At 45.8% G+C, this 21,781-nt stretch overlaps 1 protein-coding gene across 11 annotated transcripts in view; it reads right to left on the bottom strand.

Annotated features, from left to right (window-relative positions):
• Positions 1-8,708: 8,708 nt before the first annotated feature.
• The window catches only part of NFYC (nuclear transcription factor Y subunit gamma), a 95,766-nt gene continuing 82,693 nt past the window's right edge, over positions 8,709-21,781 (bottom strand). For all 11 annotated transcript variants that reach the window (XM_056795225.1, XM_056795232.1, XM_056795234.1 and 8 more), the window contains 5 exons: positions 21,422-21,595; positions 17,104-17,262; positions 13,104-13,211; positions 10,871-10,930; positions 8,709-9,594 (listed from right to left, as the gene is read on the bottom strand). In XM_056795225.1, the coding sequence (XP_056651203.1) occupies positions 9,475-9,594; positions 10,871-10,930; positions 13,104-13,211; positions 17,104-17,262; positions 21,422-21,595 (621 nt within the window). In that variant the 3' untranslated portion in view covers positions 8,709-9,474. The remainder of the gene's footprint in view (positions 9,595-10,870; positions 10,931-13,103; positions 13,212-17,103; positions 17,263-21,421; positions 21,596-21,781) is intronic.

Genomic DNA, 21,781 nt, shown 5'->3' with positions numbered 1-21,781 from the left:
TTCTCCCAGCTATTAACCTAAAGGTTCACCCCATTTCTTTAACTACTCATATATAAATCACAGAAGCATACTATAGTTTCCATTCATGCCAGTATTTGTTCTTATTTCATTTGTGTCTGACTCTTTCTGACCACATTTGGGATTTTCTTGGCAGAGACGCTGAAGTGGTTTGCCATTTCCTTCTCCAGCTCGTTTTACGAATGAGGATGTGAAGCAAACAGGGTTAAGGGACTTGCCCAGGGTCACACAGCCAGGAAGTGTTAGAAGCTGGTATTTTACACCTAATCAAATTCAAAATGATTAACTCAGAACTCTAAGTTAGACTTAACTTTAGTAACTGACTTGAAAGGCCAGAAAAAAAGACAGTCTTATATTTGGGTTCAAAAATTAAACTTCCAAGTAGAAAATAGGACCCATTTGGCTAGAGAGCAATTCTGAAAATGATCTGTGGGTTTCAATGGACTTTAAACACAGTATCAGCCAACAATATAACATGACAGCCAAAAAGCATTGGGGAAATGGAAAGAGTGACAGTTTTTGGAGCCCAAAGAACTATGTTCAAATCCTCTCTCTGGCAGCTTTACTACCTGTGTAACCTTGAGTAAGTCACTTTTCTGCTCAGAATTCTTAGCTGTAAAATGAAGGGCTTGAATTTGATGACCTCAAAAGTCCCTTCTAGCTCTAAATCCATGACGGAAAGAGGATTAAATTTTAGGTTGCATAAAGAAAAGCACAGGATTCAGGAGGTTCTGGATTGTTTAGTTTAATTCAATTCAGTGTAGCTTTTTTTTTTTAGGACAAATAATTTTTTTTCCTTTGAAAATTAAAGGTGGTGTCAAACAGAAAAGGTTGCTTTTTAAAAGAGGTAACAGAATCCAAGAAACGGATGCAATGTTCTACCTCATGAACAAAAGCAGATATAGTCTTAAAGTCCTTCCTTGGGTTACAGAGACCACATGGGTGCTAGGTCCCAGCCTGATGAGAGGAATGACATGAGTAAGCCGGCAAGCTGACATACATCCTGAAAACCTTTATGCCAGGCACTGTGCTAGGTGCTGGGGGAAAAAAGACAAAAGCCACAATTATCTCTTGCCTTCAAGGAGTTTACATTGTGTCCTGGGAAACAACACACATGTATGTGGAGATATAAAATGTAAGGCGTATGCCTCCTGTGAAGATGCCTCTGTGGGTTGTCCAAATGTCCCTCCCTGGGAGGAACCGAGGGAACGCTCCAGAATCCAGTCTGCTCTTCTGAAAGGGAGACTTGGATTCCTGCAGAAGGCTGCTATGAGGCTGGCTGCTCTGTTCTCAGAGAGGGGCTATTAGACTAGGCTTCTTTTGATCATCCTCCTTCCTCTCCCAGTTTGGGGGCATCATCTTTTACAGGTGGAGCTGTTTTCTTGGTCTCCGTTCGTTCGTTCTTTCTCTTCCTTCCTTCCTTCCTCCCTCCCTCCCTCCCTCCCTCCCTCCCTCTCTCTCTCTCTCTCTCTCTCTCTCTCTCTCTCTCTCTCTCTCTCTCTCTCTCTCTCTCTCTCTCTCTCTCTCTCTCTCTCTCCCTTCCTTTCTTTCTTCCTTCCTTCCTTCCTTCCTTCCTTCCTTCCTTTCTTTCTTTCTTTCTTTCTTTCTTTCTTTCTTTCTTTCTTTCTTTCTTTCTTTCTTTCTTTCTTTCTTTCTTTCTTTCTTTCTTTCTTTCTTTCTTTCTTTCTTTCTTTCTTTCTTTCTTTCTTTCTTTCTTTCTTTCTTTCTTTCTTTCTTTCTTTCTTTCTTTCTTTCCCCTACCCTCCATCTTGGAATCAATACTATGTACTATTGATTCCAAGGCAAAAGAGTGGCAAGGGCTAGACAATGGGGGTTAAGTGACTTGCCCAGGGTTACACAGCTGGGAATTAGTCTCTGTTCTTTAAAAGGGAAATATAATGGGACATAAGAGTGGAACGAGGTTGGGATAATCTCACGCATACACTTACAGGCTTGATGACTTTCCATTACACGCTAGTTAAACAAAGGTCCGTGGCAAGTAGTCAACAGGGTTGAGTAAACCCTTTTATTTAAGAAGCCAGCCAACAGAGATCAGTGGAATTCTACAGATCTCAGAGAAAATACAGAGTGAATGAGTTCTCTCTCCTCAGAGAGAAATATCCTGACTCAACCAATCTTGTCCAAAGGGAAATTCCTCAAAGAAGGGTCTAGGAAGCAGGCTGGAAATCAGGCTCGTGTTGAGTAGGTTGCTTCCCCCTGCATGTTTACTATCCAATGCATCTTCCTAAAGAAAGTCTGGGACTCAAGGTGGCACAGTGGACAGAGCACTGGGCTCGGAGTCAGGAAGACCTCAGTTCAAATCTATCCTCAGACACTAGATGTGTGTTCCTGGGCAAGTCAGTTAACCTCTGTTCACCTGAGTTTGTTCAACTATTAAGTGGAGATCATAGCAATGTCTATATCACTGGCTTGTTGTGAGGAACAAATAAAATATTTATAAAAGAGCAGAATGTTGAGGCAGCTGGGTCTAGTCAATTGGATAGAGAGCCAGGTCCTGGGCGTGGCCTCAGACACATCCAAGCTGTGTGACCCTGGGCAAGTCACTTAACCCCCATTGCCTAGCCCTTACTGCTCTTCTGCCTGGGAACCAGGACACAGTATTGATTTTCAATCAGTATTGATTCCAAGATGGAAGGTGAGGGTTTTTTAAAAAGAAGCCTAGTGTTGGGTACATAGGAGGTGATATATAATTGCTCATTCCTTCCCTCCCTGGAGGAAGGAATGAAGAATGTATCACCAAAGCACTTGGATCAAGCCTACCCCTCAGGTAGGGGGGGCCACCAATGAGAAGAGCCGCATGCAAGTACTCCAAGCTTGAACCCTGGGTTACAGGAAGATTTACATAGGAGGCACATGTTAATTTTCAGGGGTCAAAAGGAAGGGCCAGCTAAGGAGGGAGTACTTCATGGAACTGGACAGCCGGTGCCAGGGCAATATCCAGGATGCTGAAGGGCCCATGTAAGAACTGCTAGAAATAACTTGGACTGTTTAGTCTGGAGAAGAGATGATTTAGGAAAGTCATGGTATCAAGTTGTAAGCAAATATTTGAAGAGAAATCCCTCAGAAGAATTCTTAGACTTTTTCTCCTTGGCCCTAGAAGGCACAATGAAGATCAGTGTCATAAATTTTGAACCAGAAGTCCTTGTAGTCCAATTCCCTCATTTTATATATGGGGTACTTTGAAAGAGGAAGAAGCTTGCCCAAAGCCACATAATAAGTAGCAGAGGTAAGACTTGAACTCAGATCTCCCCTCTTAATCCCTTATGCCTTGCTGCCTCCCAGTGGGGGGAAGTTGGAAGATTTGATGGACAATTGGAGCTGTCCCAAAGTAGAATGAGCTAAATTTGGAGCCATAGTGACTTCTCTCTGACATGGGGGCCTTCAAATCTCTCCTCTGTGACTTACTGATCTTTGCAACCCTGGGCAAATCATTTTACCTGTCTGCCTCAGTTTCCTCATCTATAAAATGAAGATCATAATATACAGAGTAGCAGAGTAGCTACACTAACCTCCCAGGATTATTGTGAGGACCATATTTGTAAAGCGCTTAGCATAGTTCCTGACACATAGTAGGTGCTCAATAAATGCTTATTTATTAATATGACTGGAGTCAGGAGGTCCTGGGTTCAAATCTGACCTCAGACACTTCCTAGCTGGGTGACCCTGGGCAAGTCACTTAACCTCTATTGCCTAGCCCTTACCACTCTTCTGCCTTGGAACCCAGTTTTGATTCTAAGAAGGGTAACATTGCCTCTAATTTTATACCCAGCCCAAGTCTGCCAAAATTCTTTTCCTTCTCAACTTCTCAGGGACCACCTCCTCTTGTCCCCTCCCACCCTCCCTCAAGGTGGGAATAATCTCTCTCTCCCCACATTTCTCAAAATACCTTATGCATCTCTTCTAGACTGCAGGAATTACAATGAAGAAAGTACTAGGTAAACTTTTATGGGCTATGGAAATAGGAGGTGTTTATTTTTGAGTTGGACAGTTCCAAGAGTGCTGGCCTTACAAAGAATTGGGAACTAATTGTTGGGGAGTGGCTGAACAAAATGGGGTACCTGATGGCATACTATTGTGCTGTAAGGAGCGATGAACAGGAAGATTTCAGAAAAAGCTGGACAGACCTCCATGAACTGATACAGAGTGAAATAAGCAGAACCAGGAGAACACTGTGCACAGTAACAGCAAGATTGCGGGATGATCAACTGTGAAAAACTTGGCTACTCTCAGCAATACGATGATCCCGGACAGTTCTGAAGGACTTGTGATAAAGAATGCTCCACACCTCCAGGGAAAGAACTGTCAGCGTAGAAATACAGATGAAAACATGATTTGTCCTTTGTTTATTTGGGTTTATGATTTGGGGTTTTGGCTTTATAAGATTATTCACTTATAAAAATGAATAATATGGAAATGTTTTGAGTGATAATATGGGTATAACCCAGATTTAAAACTCATCTGTAAGAGATTGGGACTCCAGGGTTGAGTCCAAAGTTGTGCTGATAGCCAGTGGAGGGCAGCATGGTGAGGAGATGGTAGGGAAGGTCAGGATAAATTTCAGACCCTAGCTTGCCATTCACAAGGCTGCTCCCACCCTCCCATTCCCATCTGTTGTCCCACTGTACTCCAGCCATCCCAGACTACTCCCCTAGAATCATTCCCTAACCCCTGAATGCCCTCCCCACAGCATCTCTCTGGCTTTGGGGGATTCGAGTCTCACTTTCTAGCTATGTGATCTAGGACAAGTGTCTACTTTTCTGCATTTTGGGTTCCTTTTTTGTGAAAAGGGAATACGCTGAAGACTTGGGAGTCCCCCAAGGTTCACAGAAGTTGTATGTTGCATTTCAAGTTCTCTTATTTAGCCTTGTCCTTCTTACCTAGAGTCCTCTTTGTGTCTTTTCCCCCTACATTCTTTCTTGGTGACAGTATCAGCTCTCATAGGTTCAATGATTATTTCTATACTGGTTATTTTCAGAACTCTGGCATATCCAGGGTTAATCTCTCTTCAGCATCATCAACTACCCACTGGATGTTTCAAACTGGATGGTCCATAAGCATTTCAAATGCAACATATCCAAAGTGAATCATTACTTTTTTTCCCCCCTCTTACTGTCTCAGGATCAATTCTAAGAGGAGGGACAAGGGCTGGGTAACTGAGGTTAAGTGTCTTGTTTAGGGTCACCCAGCTAAGATATGTCTAAGGTCAAATTTGAACCCAGGACCTCCTGGCACCAGGCCTAATGCTCTATCCACTGTGCTACTTAGTTGCTTATTACGATTCATTATCTTGTCCCCCAAACCTTTTCTTTTGAACTTCTCCATTATTGCTAAAGGAGGCAACTGTGTGGCTTGGACCAAAGGATCCTGGAGAAAGAGATGTCAAACCCCTCCAGTATCCTTGCCTAGGAACACTCCCCCTCCCCACCATGGAGAGCTATGGCCCAGGGAGTTATAAAGAGTTGTATAGCCTGGACAACATTATTGCTGAAGGGATCACAGATTCGGTTCTGTTGGAAGTTCTCATTTTTCAGAGGAATTAGGTCCTGTTCTAGCTTGAGGGAAATCAGTCAAGGAGGGACCATTTGAGGTGGAGCTTGTCAGCCTAGAGAGATGCTGTGGGGAGGGCATTCGGGGGCTAGGGAATGATTCTAGGGGAGGAGGGTGAGTAGTCTGGGATGGCTGGAGTACAGTGGGACAGCAGATGGGAAAGGGAGGGTGGGAGCAGCCTTGTGAATGGCAAGCTAGGGTCTGAAATTTATCCTGACCTTCCCTACCATCTCCTCACCATACTGCCCTCCACTGGCCATCAGCACAACTTTGGACTCAACCCTGGAGCCCCAATCTCTTACAGATGAGTTTTTGCCACATCTTGTCTATTGGGGCCTTGCTATGCAATTTAGTGTTTAAGTTTCTTTCCTTTCCTTCTTTCCTCCCTCCCTTTCTTTCTCCTTTCATGCTTAGTTCCCTTTCTCTTTCCTCCTCCACATAAGAAGTGGAAAGCTATTGAAGATTTCTGAACTGTAGAGCACTCTATATACATCGGGAAGATTGTTAAGAGAATAGATTGGGAGATGAGTTGGGTGATTGCAGTACCAATAGTTATTTCTATAAAGTTTCAAGATTTACAAAGCATTTTCCTTCCAACAGTCTTAGAGGGGAACTATCATGTTAACTTTACAGATGTCCAGAATTGCACCACTCCTATCAGAATCCAGATTTGAATTCAGATTTCCTGGGTTCAACCCGCTTCCACTATATCACTTTGAGCTTTAAAAAAATAATAATGCTTACCTTCTGTCTTAGATTCAACACTAGGTAACAATTCTAAGACAAAAGAGGGGTAAAAGCAAGGCAATTGGGGTCCTACAGCTAGAAAGTGTCTGAGGCCAAATTGGAACCCAGGACCTCTTGATTCCAGACCTAGAGCTCTATCCACTGTGCTCCCTCGCTGCCTCATCACATTGCGTCTTAATCATCTCAAGAGTGAGCTGAGACTCGACTTGAAATCCTTGTCCCGGCCAAGACATGGCCAGGACAAGCAGCATGAAAGATCTTCAAACCAACTTAATGTTCTTGTGGATAGTTTTTCTTATCACCTCCCTCCTCCTCCTCCTCTTCAACCTTTATTAACAAAGTTCAGCAGTGCTAACCAACACAACTAACCCAAACTGGCAGTATGCCACGTTCCCCACTTCTAGAAATATTGGGTGTTCTCAGCTATCTCAGGGCTCCCTCGGCTCATTACGTCCCTATCATGGAGGGCTTTTTCAAACTTTTGATCTACATTCCGTCACCACCGTGTATGTCATTTTGGAGCTAAGCTGGGCTCCACCCTCTCTCCTGCCCAACACAGTGCCCAGTTCTCATCTTAGGACCTGGGCTCCTGGCAGGAATCTAAGCACTTCTAGCCCAGCCCAGGACTGCGAGTCCCCAACTGCCTTCCCGCTGCTTCCCAACATGCGTCCTTCCCACAATGTTCCACTTCGGTGAGTTCTGGAACAATAATCAAAGCAATCTGTACCCACTGGGGCAAGGATGTCTCCAATTGCCCCACCCCCACCCCCATTTCCGCTCCATGTTGGTGCATCTTCCCCTAAAAGAAAGCAAGTTCCTGGAGGGCAGGAACTGCTGGTTTAGGAGGAACCTTCCAGCTTGAAACCTCATGACCTTGGGATTCCGTATCCTTCGCTTCTATCCAACCTCTGCATTTAGCAGAAGCCCAGAGAGGGTCATTTGCTCAGTCATATTGGTGGCAACAGAGCTAGGATCTGAGCCAAAGTTCAGTCCCTGATGCCCCCGAGGAGGAGGAAGGTACAATGAACAAACAGGGAAGCTAAGAGGAAGGCTATTTGTAACACCCATTTTACAGAATTAAAAAAAAAAGATGTTTCAAAAGGATTTCTGAGAGAGCTAGTGTGTCCACACACACATAATGAAGGGGAGGGAATTGACTGAGGCCACCCAGCCAGTGTCACAGCTGGGACCCTGGTTTCCTGGTTCTTACAATACACCATCTTCAGAGGCTATCCAAGTGGAGGTCTAGTGAGCTGAGCTTCTCTCCCGTTTCAGGACTGGGAATATAGGGGACAGGAATAGCTCTGCCTGCCTTTCAGGCTGAGAAGAGGTCTGGGGATAATCGCTTTCCACCGTCTGCCAAGAAACAAACTCAACTCTGGATCCATGTCGACACCCCTTCCCTCCTCCTCCTCCAAGAGCCCTCCCCAAATCTTGATCCCCACCTGGCCTTTCCTTCAAGGGCTGCCCCTCCCACTGCTCTGTGCCTTTTGCTAGCCCTCCTCAAAGGCTCTCTTGAAGTGGCCTTATTTTCCATAGTTCCTCTCAAGTACCTGGAGGTCTGTTGAAGCCCATTTTCTTGTCCCTGGCACAGTGCTTCTTTGGGGTTTGTGGAGGGAGTCTATAGGCCCAGAGTGAAGAAGGGACATGGAGCTCCTGGGGGCTTGGGAGACTTTTCCAGGAAGCTGATGCTTGTGAAAAGTTGAGGGAAATAAGGGGCAAAGGATTATTTGGATAAAAATTTTATTGCTAAAAATTTTATTGCTAAAAATTTAAAGACAATTCTATTAAAGATAAAGAGTGGTTTCTGTTTTGCTCAAAGACCATTGCATCTAGAAGAGTCCTCTATTCCTATTTTCCACATGGAGAAACTGAGGTGTATCAAGAAGAATGAATTTGTTCAAGGTCATATTTTATTGGCGGAAGCATTAGGACTAGAAACCAATATTCTAAATTTGTAATCCAGGAATCTAGAATTTCTACTAAATTCCACCACCTCACTTCAGTGAAAATTCAGCCAGATGAGTGGGGATGGGTCTAAGCCCACAAGGGATGAAAGACCTACGTCACCCGAGGATACCCGAGGCCCCAGTTTGGCTCTGGCCGGTCTTCACCCTGTGTCCAGAGGACCCGGCTAGTGTGGGGATAGAGAGGTACACCCATGGCAGGTGAATTCTGATTTGTTCCGCTTTTGATATTTAAAACTGGGCCGGTTTGACTCAAATCTGCAATAACATGAATGATGATCCCCAAGTGTCCCGTCCCTTCCTAGATGAAAGCCTGCTCGCCGTTTCCCTCCCTTCCTGAGTGTTGCAAGCATGCCAGCTCTACGAATGCCGTGTCAGCATCCCCCATCCCAGAAACCCAGACTCAAGTTCTCTAAAAAGGAGCTTTATTCATTGCATTTCAATTCATGCAGTTTGAAGTCCATGCAGCGGAGGAGACGAGCACAATTATTAATTTGCTTCTTGAGGGGAAAAAATAGGGGGTAGGCAGGGGGAGGGAGGGAGGGAGGGAAGGAAGGAAAAAGCAAGCCCCAGTTTCCTTGGGACAGAGGGGGTTCCAGAAGAAACTAGACACTGTGCCTGGAGGCAAGTTCATCTTTGAACATGAGGACTGTTTCTGCAGCTTCCAGAGGCAGATGCTTAGCTCTGGATAGGGGCAGGGAAGAACAGACCAGCCACCCGGTGACCTCGGGGAGTGGGTGCATTGGCCAGAGGTGGCAAGTAAAGGTTAAGGCAGCTGTTATGGGAGCCTATTGGCTACTCCCATGCCTGGAGAGCTGCTCTTAGGAGGAAGGGGCATGAGGATGGCAGACTTTGGCAGCCACATTCCTCAGGAAATGCTATAAATATGTTATCATGGAATATTTTCCCATTTCAATAGCATTGGACATACAGCTCAACATATTGAAATATTGATTCCTTTAAAAAACAAAAACAAAAAGACAAAAAGGAAATGAAAAAATATTGCATCTTTCAGTTGGCGATTTGCTAGCCCTCAGTGCGGGCTATGTGCACCAGTGTCTTTGCCTGCGGGAGGCTCTGTGGGTGGTGGGACACTCGAGCCAGGCCACAGTGGCAGAAATGGAGTCTGTGTGGCCCTGTGCACTGGCTGTGCCGGGCGAGGCCCCAGCCGGGCTCAGTCGCCCGTCACCTGAGGGGTCTGCCCGTCAGAGGCCTGGTTAGCCGACTGGATGAACATGGGCTGCGCAAGGTCCTGGCCCGCTGGCATGGTGACCTGCTGGATCTGGTACAGCTGCTGCAGGAGACAGAAGGAAAGCAGAGACCCAAGAGAAACATCAGTCTGGGTCAGAAGACTCGGGTCCAAAACACCACCCTCATCCTTCCTATCAGCTGGACCCAACAGGCTCTGAGGCTGGCTGACATGGGGCTCGGAGAGCAGGGATGAAGCTCAGGCTCAGTCTTCCCTTTATGCAGTGAGGTAGGGGGCAGAGGGCCACGTCTGAGGTCAGGACGATGGAGCAGCAGAGCCAGAAGCCCCTTCTGCATACAAGGACCCTCACCCCCCCCCCCCCCCCCAAGCCCTTGGAGAAGGCAGAGGTGGCCAGAGTCTGGAGCCATTCCTCACCTCTACAAATGCAAAAGACATAGCCTTGGAATTCAGCCTGTGCACATGTGCTGGGGAGCCGTCCATACCCTGGACACTACCCCTATTTATCTTGCTCAGAGGAATAATAAAAGGAGGGTGTTGTTCAGGTATACCACCTGCCATGTGACCACGGGCAAGTCACTAACTTCCTGAGCCTTGGTTTTCTTGTCTATGAAATGGGGGTACTAATTCCTATATTACCAAAGAGGGCCTATTGCACCAAAAATACTCTGTAAATCTCAAGAGCACTGATGGGGATTCCATCGTTTAGCTCATCAGTTTGATGGTTCCCAATCACAAAGCCCATCCTGTGTGGGGACTGCACGCTGGAGGCTGGAGGCCTTCCTTGATGCCCTCCTCTGACTTCTACTCTTCAAAGCAGCTCATTGGTTCTGCACAAGTTACCCAGAGGGAAGAAGAAGGAACGGGACTGCAGCCAATAGCCCAGGGAACCCCAATCTCAGGGTGGCTTTACCTCATGCTTAGGCCTAGAACTGGAGAGCCCATATTTGCCTTCCAGGTACTTCCTAAGAAGCCAGGTGATGTCTTTGGACAGGACCTACAATGTGAGGTTCTCGTCCTGCCTGCACAGATCTGCTCTAGAACAGACAAGGTGAGATCCTTTCTTCCCTCTTCAGGGCCTCAGTTTCCTCCTCTACACAATGAGATAATGGGGCCAGATGATCTCTATAAAGTCCTGCCAGCTAGTATTCTGATGGGCATCTTGTTCTTGAAGTTCCTTAGGGAATGATCTCCTTTTAGCCATTTCTGTCCACCATTTGTTCTAACAGAGGGAAAGGCCAGCTGCTGTAATCACTCCATTCCCCAGGCAGCCTGGAGGCTGCCTGTCCAGACTGATGGCTGCCTACCAAAGAAGCTCTCTTCCCCACCCCCACCCCCCCCCTTCACAGACCCAGGACCCTACCTGTCCGTCTGTGAACTGGCTAAACTGCTGCTGTCCTTGCTGGACCTCTGTCTGGGTAATCTGTGGGAAATTAAAAAGGAGACGAAAGGGGGTATGTGAGCTGTGGGCGCCAATGGACCACTCCCAACCTCAATCTTGAGGGACAGCCCCTTCCCATCCCTGCAGTGAGCCCTACCTGCATCCCTCTCTTTCCCACCCTGTGGCCACAGCATACACAAGCCTGGCCAAAGTCATGGGCTGGTGGAGGATGTGACTTTCATGGGCAGCAGGCAGGAGGGGGCAATTCCTATGGCTATGGGCAAAGCTAAAGCAAGACTGCTAAGAGAGAAGTTAGAAAGGGGGCAGCAATGGTTCCTCTCTTAGAGGGAGGCTAACAGACAGATACACGTACACACACAGACACACACAAAATTCTCTGCCTCCATCTGACTTTAGGGTAAAGATCAAACAGTCTGGCAGGCTGGCAGCTCAGCCCTGGCCAAGAAGCCCTGTAGCCAACCTAGAGCTGCCTTTTCCCACAAGGGGTTGGAGGAAAACAGGAATGGCAGAAGAAGTGTGTGAGCAGTATTCATATAGCTAGACACAGACACAGACACAGACACAGACATACTCCCTCAATCATGAGATAACACTAAAGCAATCAGATTGTGGATATATGAGAAAAAAATTTGTGAACAGAATTTAAAAGCAAATTTATTGACACAAGTAGCCTCCTAAGCCTAAATTAGATCCTGGAACAAATGAAGAATGGTTCCAGTCCATGAAGAGGCAGATGGGGGTCCCATGACCAACATGAGAAGGAGAAGGCTCCCATACTGTCTAGTTGTACATGGCCGTGGACAAGCAGCATTCACTTTCTGGACTTTGGTCTCATCATTTGTAAATGAGAAAGTGGGACCAGAAGATACTTAAAAATCCTAAGAAAATAGAATTTGCCTTTAATTTCCGTAAAGTGTTGGCACTGCCCAGGGTTCTGTGCAGGACCTGAACGAGTTGGCATGATGGTAAATGGCCTCACTCCACCTCCTCCACAGGTCAGCCTTCTCCTTTGTCTTGGCATGGATACAGATACACACATACATGTTCAAAACACCCTGTCCCAAAATTTTCTTCACTCTTGTAACCTGCTTCCCAAAGCTAAGTCCTGGGGAGCAGAAAATACTCTCTTCACCATACAGACACACAGAAAGGACTTTCCAGAATATATTATCGGCTTTCTCAAAGAGGCTAGTGGCTCACACAAAAGCTGGACCTGAATCCAGGAAATTGGGTTGTAAAACTAAAACTAGAGACCTAAGTTTGGAAAAGAACCCTTTCAACATCTCAGAGGCTGTTCAAAACCTGGAAGCCTCATTTTTTGGCTTCTTCCTTACATTTCCCTAAATGAGATCTTTGGAGACCTGCTCTAGAAACCCAAGCCTGTCACCACTGTCAATAGAAGCATCACCAAAGATGCAATTGTACCAGACAGGTCCAGTTCTTAAACGATCGCTGCTTTTTTTGGGTTCAGGGGAAAAGGATCCATTAACAATGTCCTTTCTCCCTCAAGCAATGGGCCCACAGCCCATGGCAACTACCTCCCTTCATCATCACAATCCAAAGAAGTCATGCCCTTTCACATCCTGTCCCTCTCTTGCCCTGAGTGGTAAACCCAAAGGCAATGGAAGCCACCCACTCTTCATGCCCCTAAGACCCCCCAGTCATGATAGACTCCCAGGTCTCCACAAACAAGGGGCTTAAAAACCCCAAAATGTAAAGAAGGAAAGGAGAGAAATTTTCTGATATCTGCCTGCTATAAGGGGGAAAAAACCTGGAAGATTAAGTGTGAGCCGGCTTGCTGATATCAGGCTGAAGGTGGCTGTGAGCCTCCCCAGAGGTGCCACGGACTGATCTTGTGGGTCCCAAATAGCTGCTAGGGCAATCTATCCCAACTACCAACCTGAGTCATGGATTCACATCACTGGTCTGTGTCTTTCAAGTGTCCCCTTTGAATCTTTCTCTGCAGTTTTTTTTAAACACTGAAAATAGTCTAGACACACATCTAACTCTACAGCTCCTGGTGTTCCACGAGTTCTGGACTCCCCACACTAACAACTACAACAAGGGTGGCTGCAAGGATGAAGGAGTGAGAGCTGGGTGCAAGGGTCACTGAAGTGGGAAAGAAGGTGTCCCCCAGGGAACCCCTCTGGCCTTTGGTGGCCTCAGTACAATTTAAAATTTTTACAGTACTGACCTGCTGTGCACTAGCCGCAAGAGTCTGGATCTGTCCCTGAACAACCTGGGTGCCTGATACAGGCTGTGCTAAGCGGATATACTGAAGCTGGCCGGCATTTAACTGCACCTAGATGGGGCAGACAGACAAACAAACAGAGACCTTGGTTAACCTGAAACATGTGAAGGTGATTATTTCCATAACTGGAGCCAAAGAAAACTCAGCCCAGGAACACAGACAGTCTTTTCCTAGGCATAGCTGTCAAAGTGGGCATAAGAACAGTGACTGGGCAAGGTGGGCAGGGTTTCACTGACTTTGGAAAAAATAAAATGGACCCAACACAACTGATATTCTTGTGATTTCAGAGAAACGAGAGAATCTCCTAACTTGCCAGAAACATTGTGTTTGCCAGTCACCCTTTCCATAGTAGTTGGCCACTGTGGATGAGAAGACCCACTACTACCGCCATCGCAAGTCCAGTGGCACTCTTTCCTCCTCCCCTTTCCCTTTCTGCCCCAGAAAGTCTAAGAGAGGCAGTCCACTCCTCTCTGGGGAAGGTAGGGGCTGACTGATCTGATGCTGTGAAGAGCTCCAATGTCTGCCAGGGACCCAATCAAAAATGGCTATCGCCCTGCTTGGTAACCTTAGTGCTACCCAAACCCTCATCTCTCCAGGGAGAAAGTGGGTGCTGCAGGCCACTGCTACCCCAGAGGGGCAAGGGTAACAGCAACCAGAGGAGAGGATTTTTAGGCGCCCGAACCTTCTAGGTTTGCACTGCTAATGCCTGCATGATGGGGTGAATAGAAAAAAGAAACAATGAACTGAACATCTCACACTGGCTTAGGCAACCAAAGCTTGAAAAATCCTCGAGATTCACACATGCTCATGATTCAATTTCCGATGATAAAATAATAACGGTGCAGCACTGAGATCCGAGTTATACCTTAATTGAGCCTTAACACTCAAGTGAACCATGGAAAAAGTATTTCTCCCTCCAGTGTGCAAATGAATGGTGGACCAGAGAGGTCAGAGAGGGAGAGAACAGATCGTAGAGCCCTAATCCTCAACTCTTCCTAAATATTCATCTACAAATAGAAACGAGTGCCTCCATGAAACAAAGCATATCAAATAAACCAGGCAACCTTAGAAAAGCAGCTGGGTTCCACCTGAAATAAGCATTGTTTGGTTTCTGGTTCCTATTCAGTTTGCTTGTACTCCTGGGCTCTCCACTCACCTGCCCCCAATGGGGAGGTTCCTAGGGATGTTATATAAGAGCCCTCCACACTAGTTCAGCTCTCCTCAATTCCCTATAGAATCCAACTCCCCTGCAGGGAATGTCACTTTTCCAAAGGGCTCCATATAATGCTGAGTTTCAGCAGGAAAAGTGCTGAGGCAACACTGTGCCCCACCCTCTGTGGGGTTAATAAATAAGAGACTCTCCCCACAAAAAGACAAAGCTGGGAGCAAAAAGGGAAGGAAGAAAAGATACAACCAAGCTGGGAAGCAGAGCAAAGGTAGCAAGAGACATAAGAACAAAAGAAATAAACATCTCTGAGACTTCAGATCTGTGGTGCAGAAGCCCCTTCATGGACCCTCCAAATTCCAGAGAGTGCCAAAAGGGCCACATGGCAGAAAACCTCGCAGGCTAAGAGGTAGAGGTTTCTCTGGAGAGCAGTAGCTTGATACGGCTAAAATACAAAGTCCAAAACCCAACATGCTAGTATGACTAGGCAAGGATTCCTGTAGTCATGGAGAAGATGGCAGGAGGCTTAGCAAATCTCATCTACTAAGACATGGCTGGTTAGGGTGGTCTCCCAGGCTCTCACTCAACAACCATACAATGAGAAATGAAAGTCAATTAGAAGATTCACATGATCGTTGTCTGAAAGTCTTGATACAGAAGTGGGAAGAGACCTGGACAGACCTTCAAAGAAGTAATTCTCAAGGAAGGGAGGAGCCCTGTGAAGAAATGGGGATTTTCAGCTCAATATTAGCTACCTTCTATTATCTAAAAAAGTCCCAGGATGGTAAGTACAGCTAGACTCATTTGGCATAGAAATGAGAGCAATGAGTATGTGTTGGGAGAATAGGGGGTAGAGATTTCAGAAAGGTATTTCCAAACAATTAAGAGTATCACGGGGCAGCTGGGTAGCTCAGTGGATTGAGAGCCAGGCCTAGAGACAGGAGGTCCTAGGTTCAAATCTGGCCTCAGACACTTCCTAGCTGGGTGACCCTGGGTGAGTCACTTGACCCCCATTGCCTAGCCCTTACCACTCTTCTGCCTTGGAGCCAATAAGACAGAAGGTAAGGGTTTAAAAAAAAAAAGAGTATCACAAAGTAGCATGGGTTCCTGAGAGAGGTAAACTTCCCATTCACTGAAGGTCTTAAAGTAGATAAAATGACTATTTTGGGGAATGCTCTGGTCAGTCAATAAACATTTATTAAGCACCTATTGTGTGCCAGGTACCATGCTAAGTGCTGCCAAAAAAAGGAATCTTGCTCAAGTACAAGTTGGACTAGATGCCCTAAGGCTCCATTCAGTTTTTAAGATTCCTTGATTTATGGTGAATGTGATTAGAAAACACTGAAGAAACATCAAGTTTCTACTGTAAACTTCAGAAGGAAGCTGTAAGTTCTGCTTGGTTTCTACTTTAAAGGCTTGTTATGGTGAAATCATTGGTCCAAACCACCTAATTTCTCCACTAAAGGGCATGTTCCAGACCTTCAGGATCCTTGCCTATATCCCCTTCAGAGCAAAGTGTCCTTTGATTACTCTGAAGTGAAGAAACATTCTTGGTTCTCTAAATGGGCCCCAATGTGCTAAGCTTCCACACCCTGACCTCGGGGTGAACATCTCAGCGACCCCTATAGGCTTACAGTCAGGTTTGGAAGGGCTCCTTGGACACACAGCCCAAGGGGATCAAGTCTCCAAGTCATTGAAGGGATGTCACAGGAAAGGAGAATTAGACTGGTGCAGCTTAGTCTGAGAACAGGATTAATAGCTGTAGGCAAAAGTGACAAAGATTCATATTTTGAAGTTGTGTAATAGGGGAATAGGCTGCCTTGGGAGATAGTGAGTTTCCCTATTAACAAAGGTTTCTTGGGAGACCACTTCCTAGGAATAGGTAAAGTGGATTCCTATTGGATTAGATACCTTCAGAGATCTGATCCAATCTTGAGGGTCTAATCCATCACGTCATCTTCCAAGGAAGAGCTCTCTCTGAGGGTCATGCCTCTCCTTTCCCATATGCTTGGTCTTTGTGTGTCCCCAGGACAGAATCTAGACTAATGTGGTATGCAGAGGAGGAAGGGGGCCATTCATTCAGAATCCAGAGGCTTACCACAGGTCCTCTCCCATCCCACCCCACCCCCCTTCTGTCACCAATCTTTGCACAATCAGCTGGTCACTCAAAGTCTGGAAAACCCAATGTAAATAGTTAGAAATGAGCTATCTTATATCATGGAGGGACAAGGAATGAAACAGCCCCTACAGGCCACTTGCTCCATGAAAGTCACCTTTTGTAGTAGTGATCAATGTAATGCATGCACCTTTTAGTGCCAAGATAACCCAAGTCATAGAATGGGTTGAATGGGAGAAAGAGTCAGAGAAGGGGGAGTTGGGAGAAAAAAAAGGTGTGGAAGATGGGCAGGAGAGAGGAAAGAACAAGGAGAGTGGGGAGAAAAAAAAGAAGGGCAGGAGGAAAGGGATAGAGCAGAGAGGACAAATCAAAAAGCCAATCCTCCTCAGAAATAAGATACCTCGTGGCACAAGGGGAAAAAAAAATCAGTCCACGTCGAAGGAATGGATCAGTTAAATGAAAGCCAAAAATACACTTTACTGTGGGCTCCACTGGGAACTGACTCATGAATATGCAACCAGTGTATTTACAGCCTCTCCCTAACCCATCTACAAAAGGCTCAGAAAACCAAAGGGCCAGCTGTGTGGCCACAGCCTCTGGCTGGATCATGTCCCCGGCTCAAGAGCCAGCTATTCTTCTCAGCATCTCCAGGACAGGCTTACCGGAATTTGCTGGATTTCCCCTGTGTTGGTGATGATCTGTTGCATCACCTGCATGGTCTGTCCTGTGCTGCTTGGTGCCTGCTGGGTCTGGCCCTGGGGCTGGGCCTGGACAATCTGCACCTGCTGACCTTCTCCAACCTGCATCGTCACAGGGGTGGTCTGGTGGCAAAGAACAGGAAAAGAGGTGAATTGGGGGACCAGTAGGATGGCCTAAAGGCTGATACTGATAGTATGAGAAACACCCTTTGTTCATTTGAAGAGTCAAGGCCAAACAAAGAGGAAGGTTATCCTGATTCTTGAGTCAATCTAGGGGACTCCTGAACCCTACAATCAACCCTCTCCAGTTACCTTAGAGCTACCAACTAGCCTGCAGCTCTTCTCTCCAGGCTGGGCTGAACCTTGTAAGCCCACTCCTAGGGTCTGAACAAGAGGCAACCCAAACATATGAAACCATTGCATCAAGTCAGAAGATGAAGGGTCTAGTCTCTGGCTCTGCCCCTTCAAAGCTGTGTAATTATGGGCAAGACATTCCCTTTCTTGGAGACTTAGCTGCCCCACAAGTAAAAAGTGATACCAGCCCAAAGGCAGAGAAGATGATCTCCAAGGTCTATTTTAGGTCACAAACACAGGATTCTAACAAAGTCATTTTAATCTCTAAATGGATCTTGTCCTCTAAATGCTTGCTGCCTTTTCTGTCCCAGCTCAGCGACCAATGGGCAAAATGAAAGGGAAACTACAGATGCTACTGAACATATAATCCTGGGGAAGGGGAAGAAAGAGAACAAAATTTGGGTTGAAGACTTTAATTGGCCAAAATTTATTGAGCAGGGAAGACCAAGTAAAAGAATGAAGCAATTTTCAAAGTCTACATAAATGCCAACTATTAACTGTCATTATGATTACTCTGTACAGAGCTCTGATCTCACAGGTTTTCCTCTAGCCTTTCTTTAATATTCAGGTGACTGAAAGAACAGAAAAACCAAATTGCATCAGTGGCCCACTTACATGCAGAGATGAGAAGTTGCAGAGACTACAAAAACTCTATCCTCATTCAAACACTGCACATGGGAAGAAATCTACTGGGCTTGTTGAATGAATGAATGTAAAGTAGAAATTCTCTAGATTTAAACCACTGAGCTCCAAGTCCCTGCTTAGATATCCTAAGGCAAGTCCCTTTCTCTCTATAGGTCAAGGTTTACTCTATAAAATACTGTCCTTCCGCATGTCCACAGTAAGGGCTTTCTCTAGCTGGACATGTGATGAGGTAAGAGGAGACCACTGGATCCTTGACCCAGAAACTCCCCGCCTCCCTTTGAATCTTCATGAGATAGTTGATGGCAGAAGGCATAAACAGGAAAACTTAAGAGTCATTTCTTCCATGCAAAATGAAATGGAATGACTTCTAAAGCTCTTTCTAGCTCTAAGTAGCTGTTCTCTAAGTGTTTAAGAACTTCTGATTTGAATTTGGAATTAGAACTATCAGAAATCCTAGAAACCATGACTCCCTCATTTTACAAGTAAAGAAGCTACAGGTGGGAGAAGTTAACTGGCCTACCCAGTCACTCAGGGTACTGTCCCCTGTATGTACCATACTAGCTTTCATGAAGTGTTGGGAATTCTCAGGGAAATATATGAAGACTTTTAAGGCCATCAAGTATAAGAAGGATTGTGATGTGTGGGTCCATAATGTTACTGGAAGCTTAGGGTGCTGGGAGTATGATGTCAAAAGATAATCCAGGGTAATCACACTAAGATGATGATGTTAAGAGTTCTTTAAAGTATTACAGTTATTTGAGACAGCAGTTAACCCTAAATTCCTGCACAGAAAACAAGTTAAAGAGAAGATATGGATGCCAGTCCTGTCTCTGAGACCCTGGGAAAGCCTCTCCATGTTCTAGACAATGCTAGCTGAGCAATTTCTAGTGGCAGAGAAGGGAATCTATCTGCACTGGTAAGGGGATTTTCCTTACCAGGAATTCCTTCTACTAACAAACATCACAAGCTCTAAAGATACTTCTCTCCCTCTGTAAGTTAAGTGTTAACCTTCTCCCTGAAGGGCTGTTAGATCCTCTATTCACCCACTCAGAAATAAGAGACGGGCAGGGAAGTTCTAGACCAGGGCTCTCCAGGCATAGCATGAAAAGTTCATTATGATAGTTTTTTCATTAGATAAACTTTCCAATTTTATAGCAGAAAAACTGGACTTACTTTATTGAAATGTTAAGAGTGGTCAATGTGATACAGTGGGAAGGCCACTGGTTTTGGAGAGGTAGGTTCAAACTCCATCTGTGGCACTGGAAGTCAATCAAACTTTCTGAGACTATTTCCTCCTCTATAAAATGGTGTAAGGCTCACAACCTATCCCACAAAGCTATTACAGGAAAGTACTTGGTAAACTTTAAGTTACTACAATGAATATGGGTTTAACTAGGATTTGCCTCTAATTCTATAAAATGCACTTATTTTTTGCTAAGGAAAAAGACCTAAAGTTATCAAACTTCCATAATTTCCAGAGGGGCTCAGATTGGGGGGGGCAGAGGTTGTGTAGAAACAGCACTGAGGGAAGCTGGGGAGGGACATTTTATTGCCCTCTTGACCTTAGCAGGCTTAGATAAGTTAAGCAATTTCAGAGGTGGCAGAGGCTGAATGCGATCTCCTGCCAACTCACTGCCTGACTGTATCAGTTGCATCTTGGGACACATTTCTAAATCATTGTGGGAAAATGAGGTCTCATGTAAATGTTGTTGCTATGAAGTAGTATGTGGTCTGTGTTTCTACTTGGGTCAAATAGGCTACTGAGAAAGCTACTTGGGATGACTATCCAATCAGGAACAGCCTTTAGAAAACCCTTAAAAATTCTTTTTGGAAATGGATAGAAACAAGTGTGGCTCCAACCACTGCAGTCTCAAGTGTTAAACAGAGATAATTGAGGTCTTCTAGGATAAAAAAGGAGCAGAGACTAAAATGAATAAAAACAAACAGACAATTAGCCTTAATGCCCCAAGAACAACTTTGTCTAGAAAGGAGAGTCCAGCATCAGGGAGCTGAGGAGGTTTCCTCTACCCTTCAAGATGCCAGGTGCCAGCTACTTTCCAGACAATGCCCTAGTTTTTGAGGAGAGAGCCCTCTGGATCCTGTTGCAAAAACAGAGAGCTGTTTGACACCAGTGGGGTAGGGCAATGGAGGGAAGCTGGCACTGGTAGTCATTCCTTTAAAGGGTCTGAGTGTCAGTTCTGGAAATCTCCCAGAGAGCAAGCCTGGTCCCTATTTCACTTGTTCTGCATAGCTGGGACAGCTCTATATAGGGCCCTCCATAATGTTTTCAGAAGTTTTGATCCTCTAAGCTGGCTTCTTCATTTGATTGAGGAATGCTCTCAAGGCAGGGAGTTAGTGGCCATGCTAGGACTGAAACCCCAGGCTCCTGACTGCCTGATCAGGGCTATACTCTTAGAAGGACTCATCTTTTGCTCTTGTTTGATCCCATCTGGAACACTATGCTTGGATCTCTGCACACCACACTAGGAAGGACATTAATACACTGGAGGGCTCCAAAATCAAAGAGGGGATAGGGCCATCCCATAAGAAGAATCTGTTCAAGAAATTGCAGGTGTTTAACCTGAAGAAATCTGTAGCAGCAGAGAAGGCTGGGCAGGTAGGAACTGGGAGTAACTCATGGGACACAATCACTGTTTTCAAGTATTTGAAAGGCTGTCACGTGGAAGATGGATTAGATGAATTCTTCTTGGCCCCAGAAAGCAGAACCAGGAATAATGGGTAGAAAATGCAGAGGCACATTTTGGCTCAGTAGAAGAGAACTTCTCTCAGAGCTAAAATGGGCTGCCTCAGGAGGTAATGGGTTCTCCAGCTCTGAGTGACTAGGGACATCAGAAGAAGGGATTCCTGCTAAGGAATGGGTTGGAATAAATGTCCTCTGAGGCCCCCTCCTGCACTTGAGGTTTAGTATTTTCAGTGACCGTCTTTTGTATCTGGGCAACCAATCTCTCCTATCGACTTTTAAAAAAAACCCAAACAACAAAACCCTTACCTTCTGTCTTAGAATTAATATCAAGTATCAGTTCCAAGACAAAAGATGAGCATAAGGGCTAGGCAACTGGAGTGAAGTGACTTGCCCAGGGTCAACACAGTTAGGGAGTGTGTCTGAGGTCAGATTTGAACCCAGGACCCACCAGGCTCTAGGCATGGGACTCAATCCACTGAGTCACTTCTGCCCCCCTAATTTTGTCCATTTCCCCCAACCAACATAACAACCAATGATTTGGAGGTCTTCGGACAACCCAAATGTGGCTGGTTCACTGACCTGGCCCTGCTGAGGTTGGGCGATGATGATCTGTCCTGACTGGATGGTGGTTGTGGAGGTGGTGGTCTGCTGGCCAGTCTGCTGGCCCTGGACCTGGACAGCTGCAGGCTGCTGGGCCAGAGTGAAGTAGTACTGGACGGGCTCCGCAGGAGTCACAGATTGGCGTACCTCCTCCTGTGGGGTGGAAGCAGACCCAGGTAAGAGGAAAAAAGGACACACTCAGCAAAAAGCAACTGTAATCGCCAGAGCAGCAGGGCCGCCTCGGTGAATTTCCATTCTTTCCCCAACATGCTCGGCACATTCCCCATCCTGATGCTGATCTCTCCACATCTAAAGCCAAGGGAGAGTGGAATTCCAATA

The sequence above is a fragment of the Monodelphis domestica genome, chromosome 4 (assembly GCF_027887165.1).
Source record: "Monodelphis domestica isolate mMonDom1 chromosome 4, mMonDom1.pri, whole genome shotgun sequence".
NCBI lineage: Eukaryota > Metazoa > Chordata > Mammalia > Didelphimorphia > Didelphidae > Monodelphis > Monodelphis domestica.
Note: the sequence above shows the minus strand (reverse complement) of the source record. Positions and strands in the feature narration are given on the sequence as shown.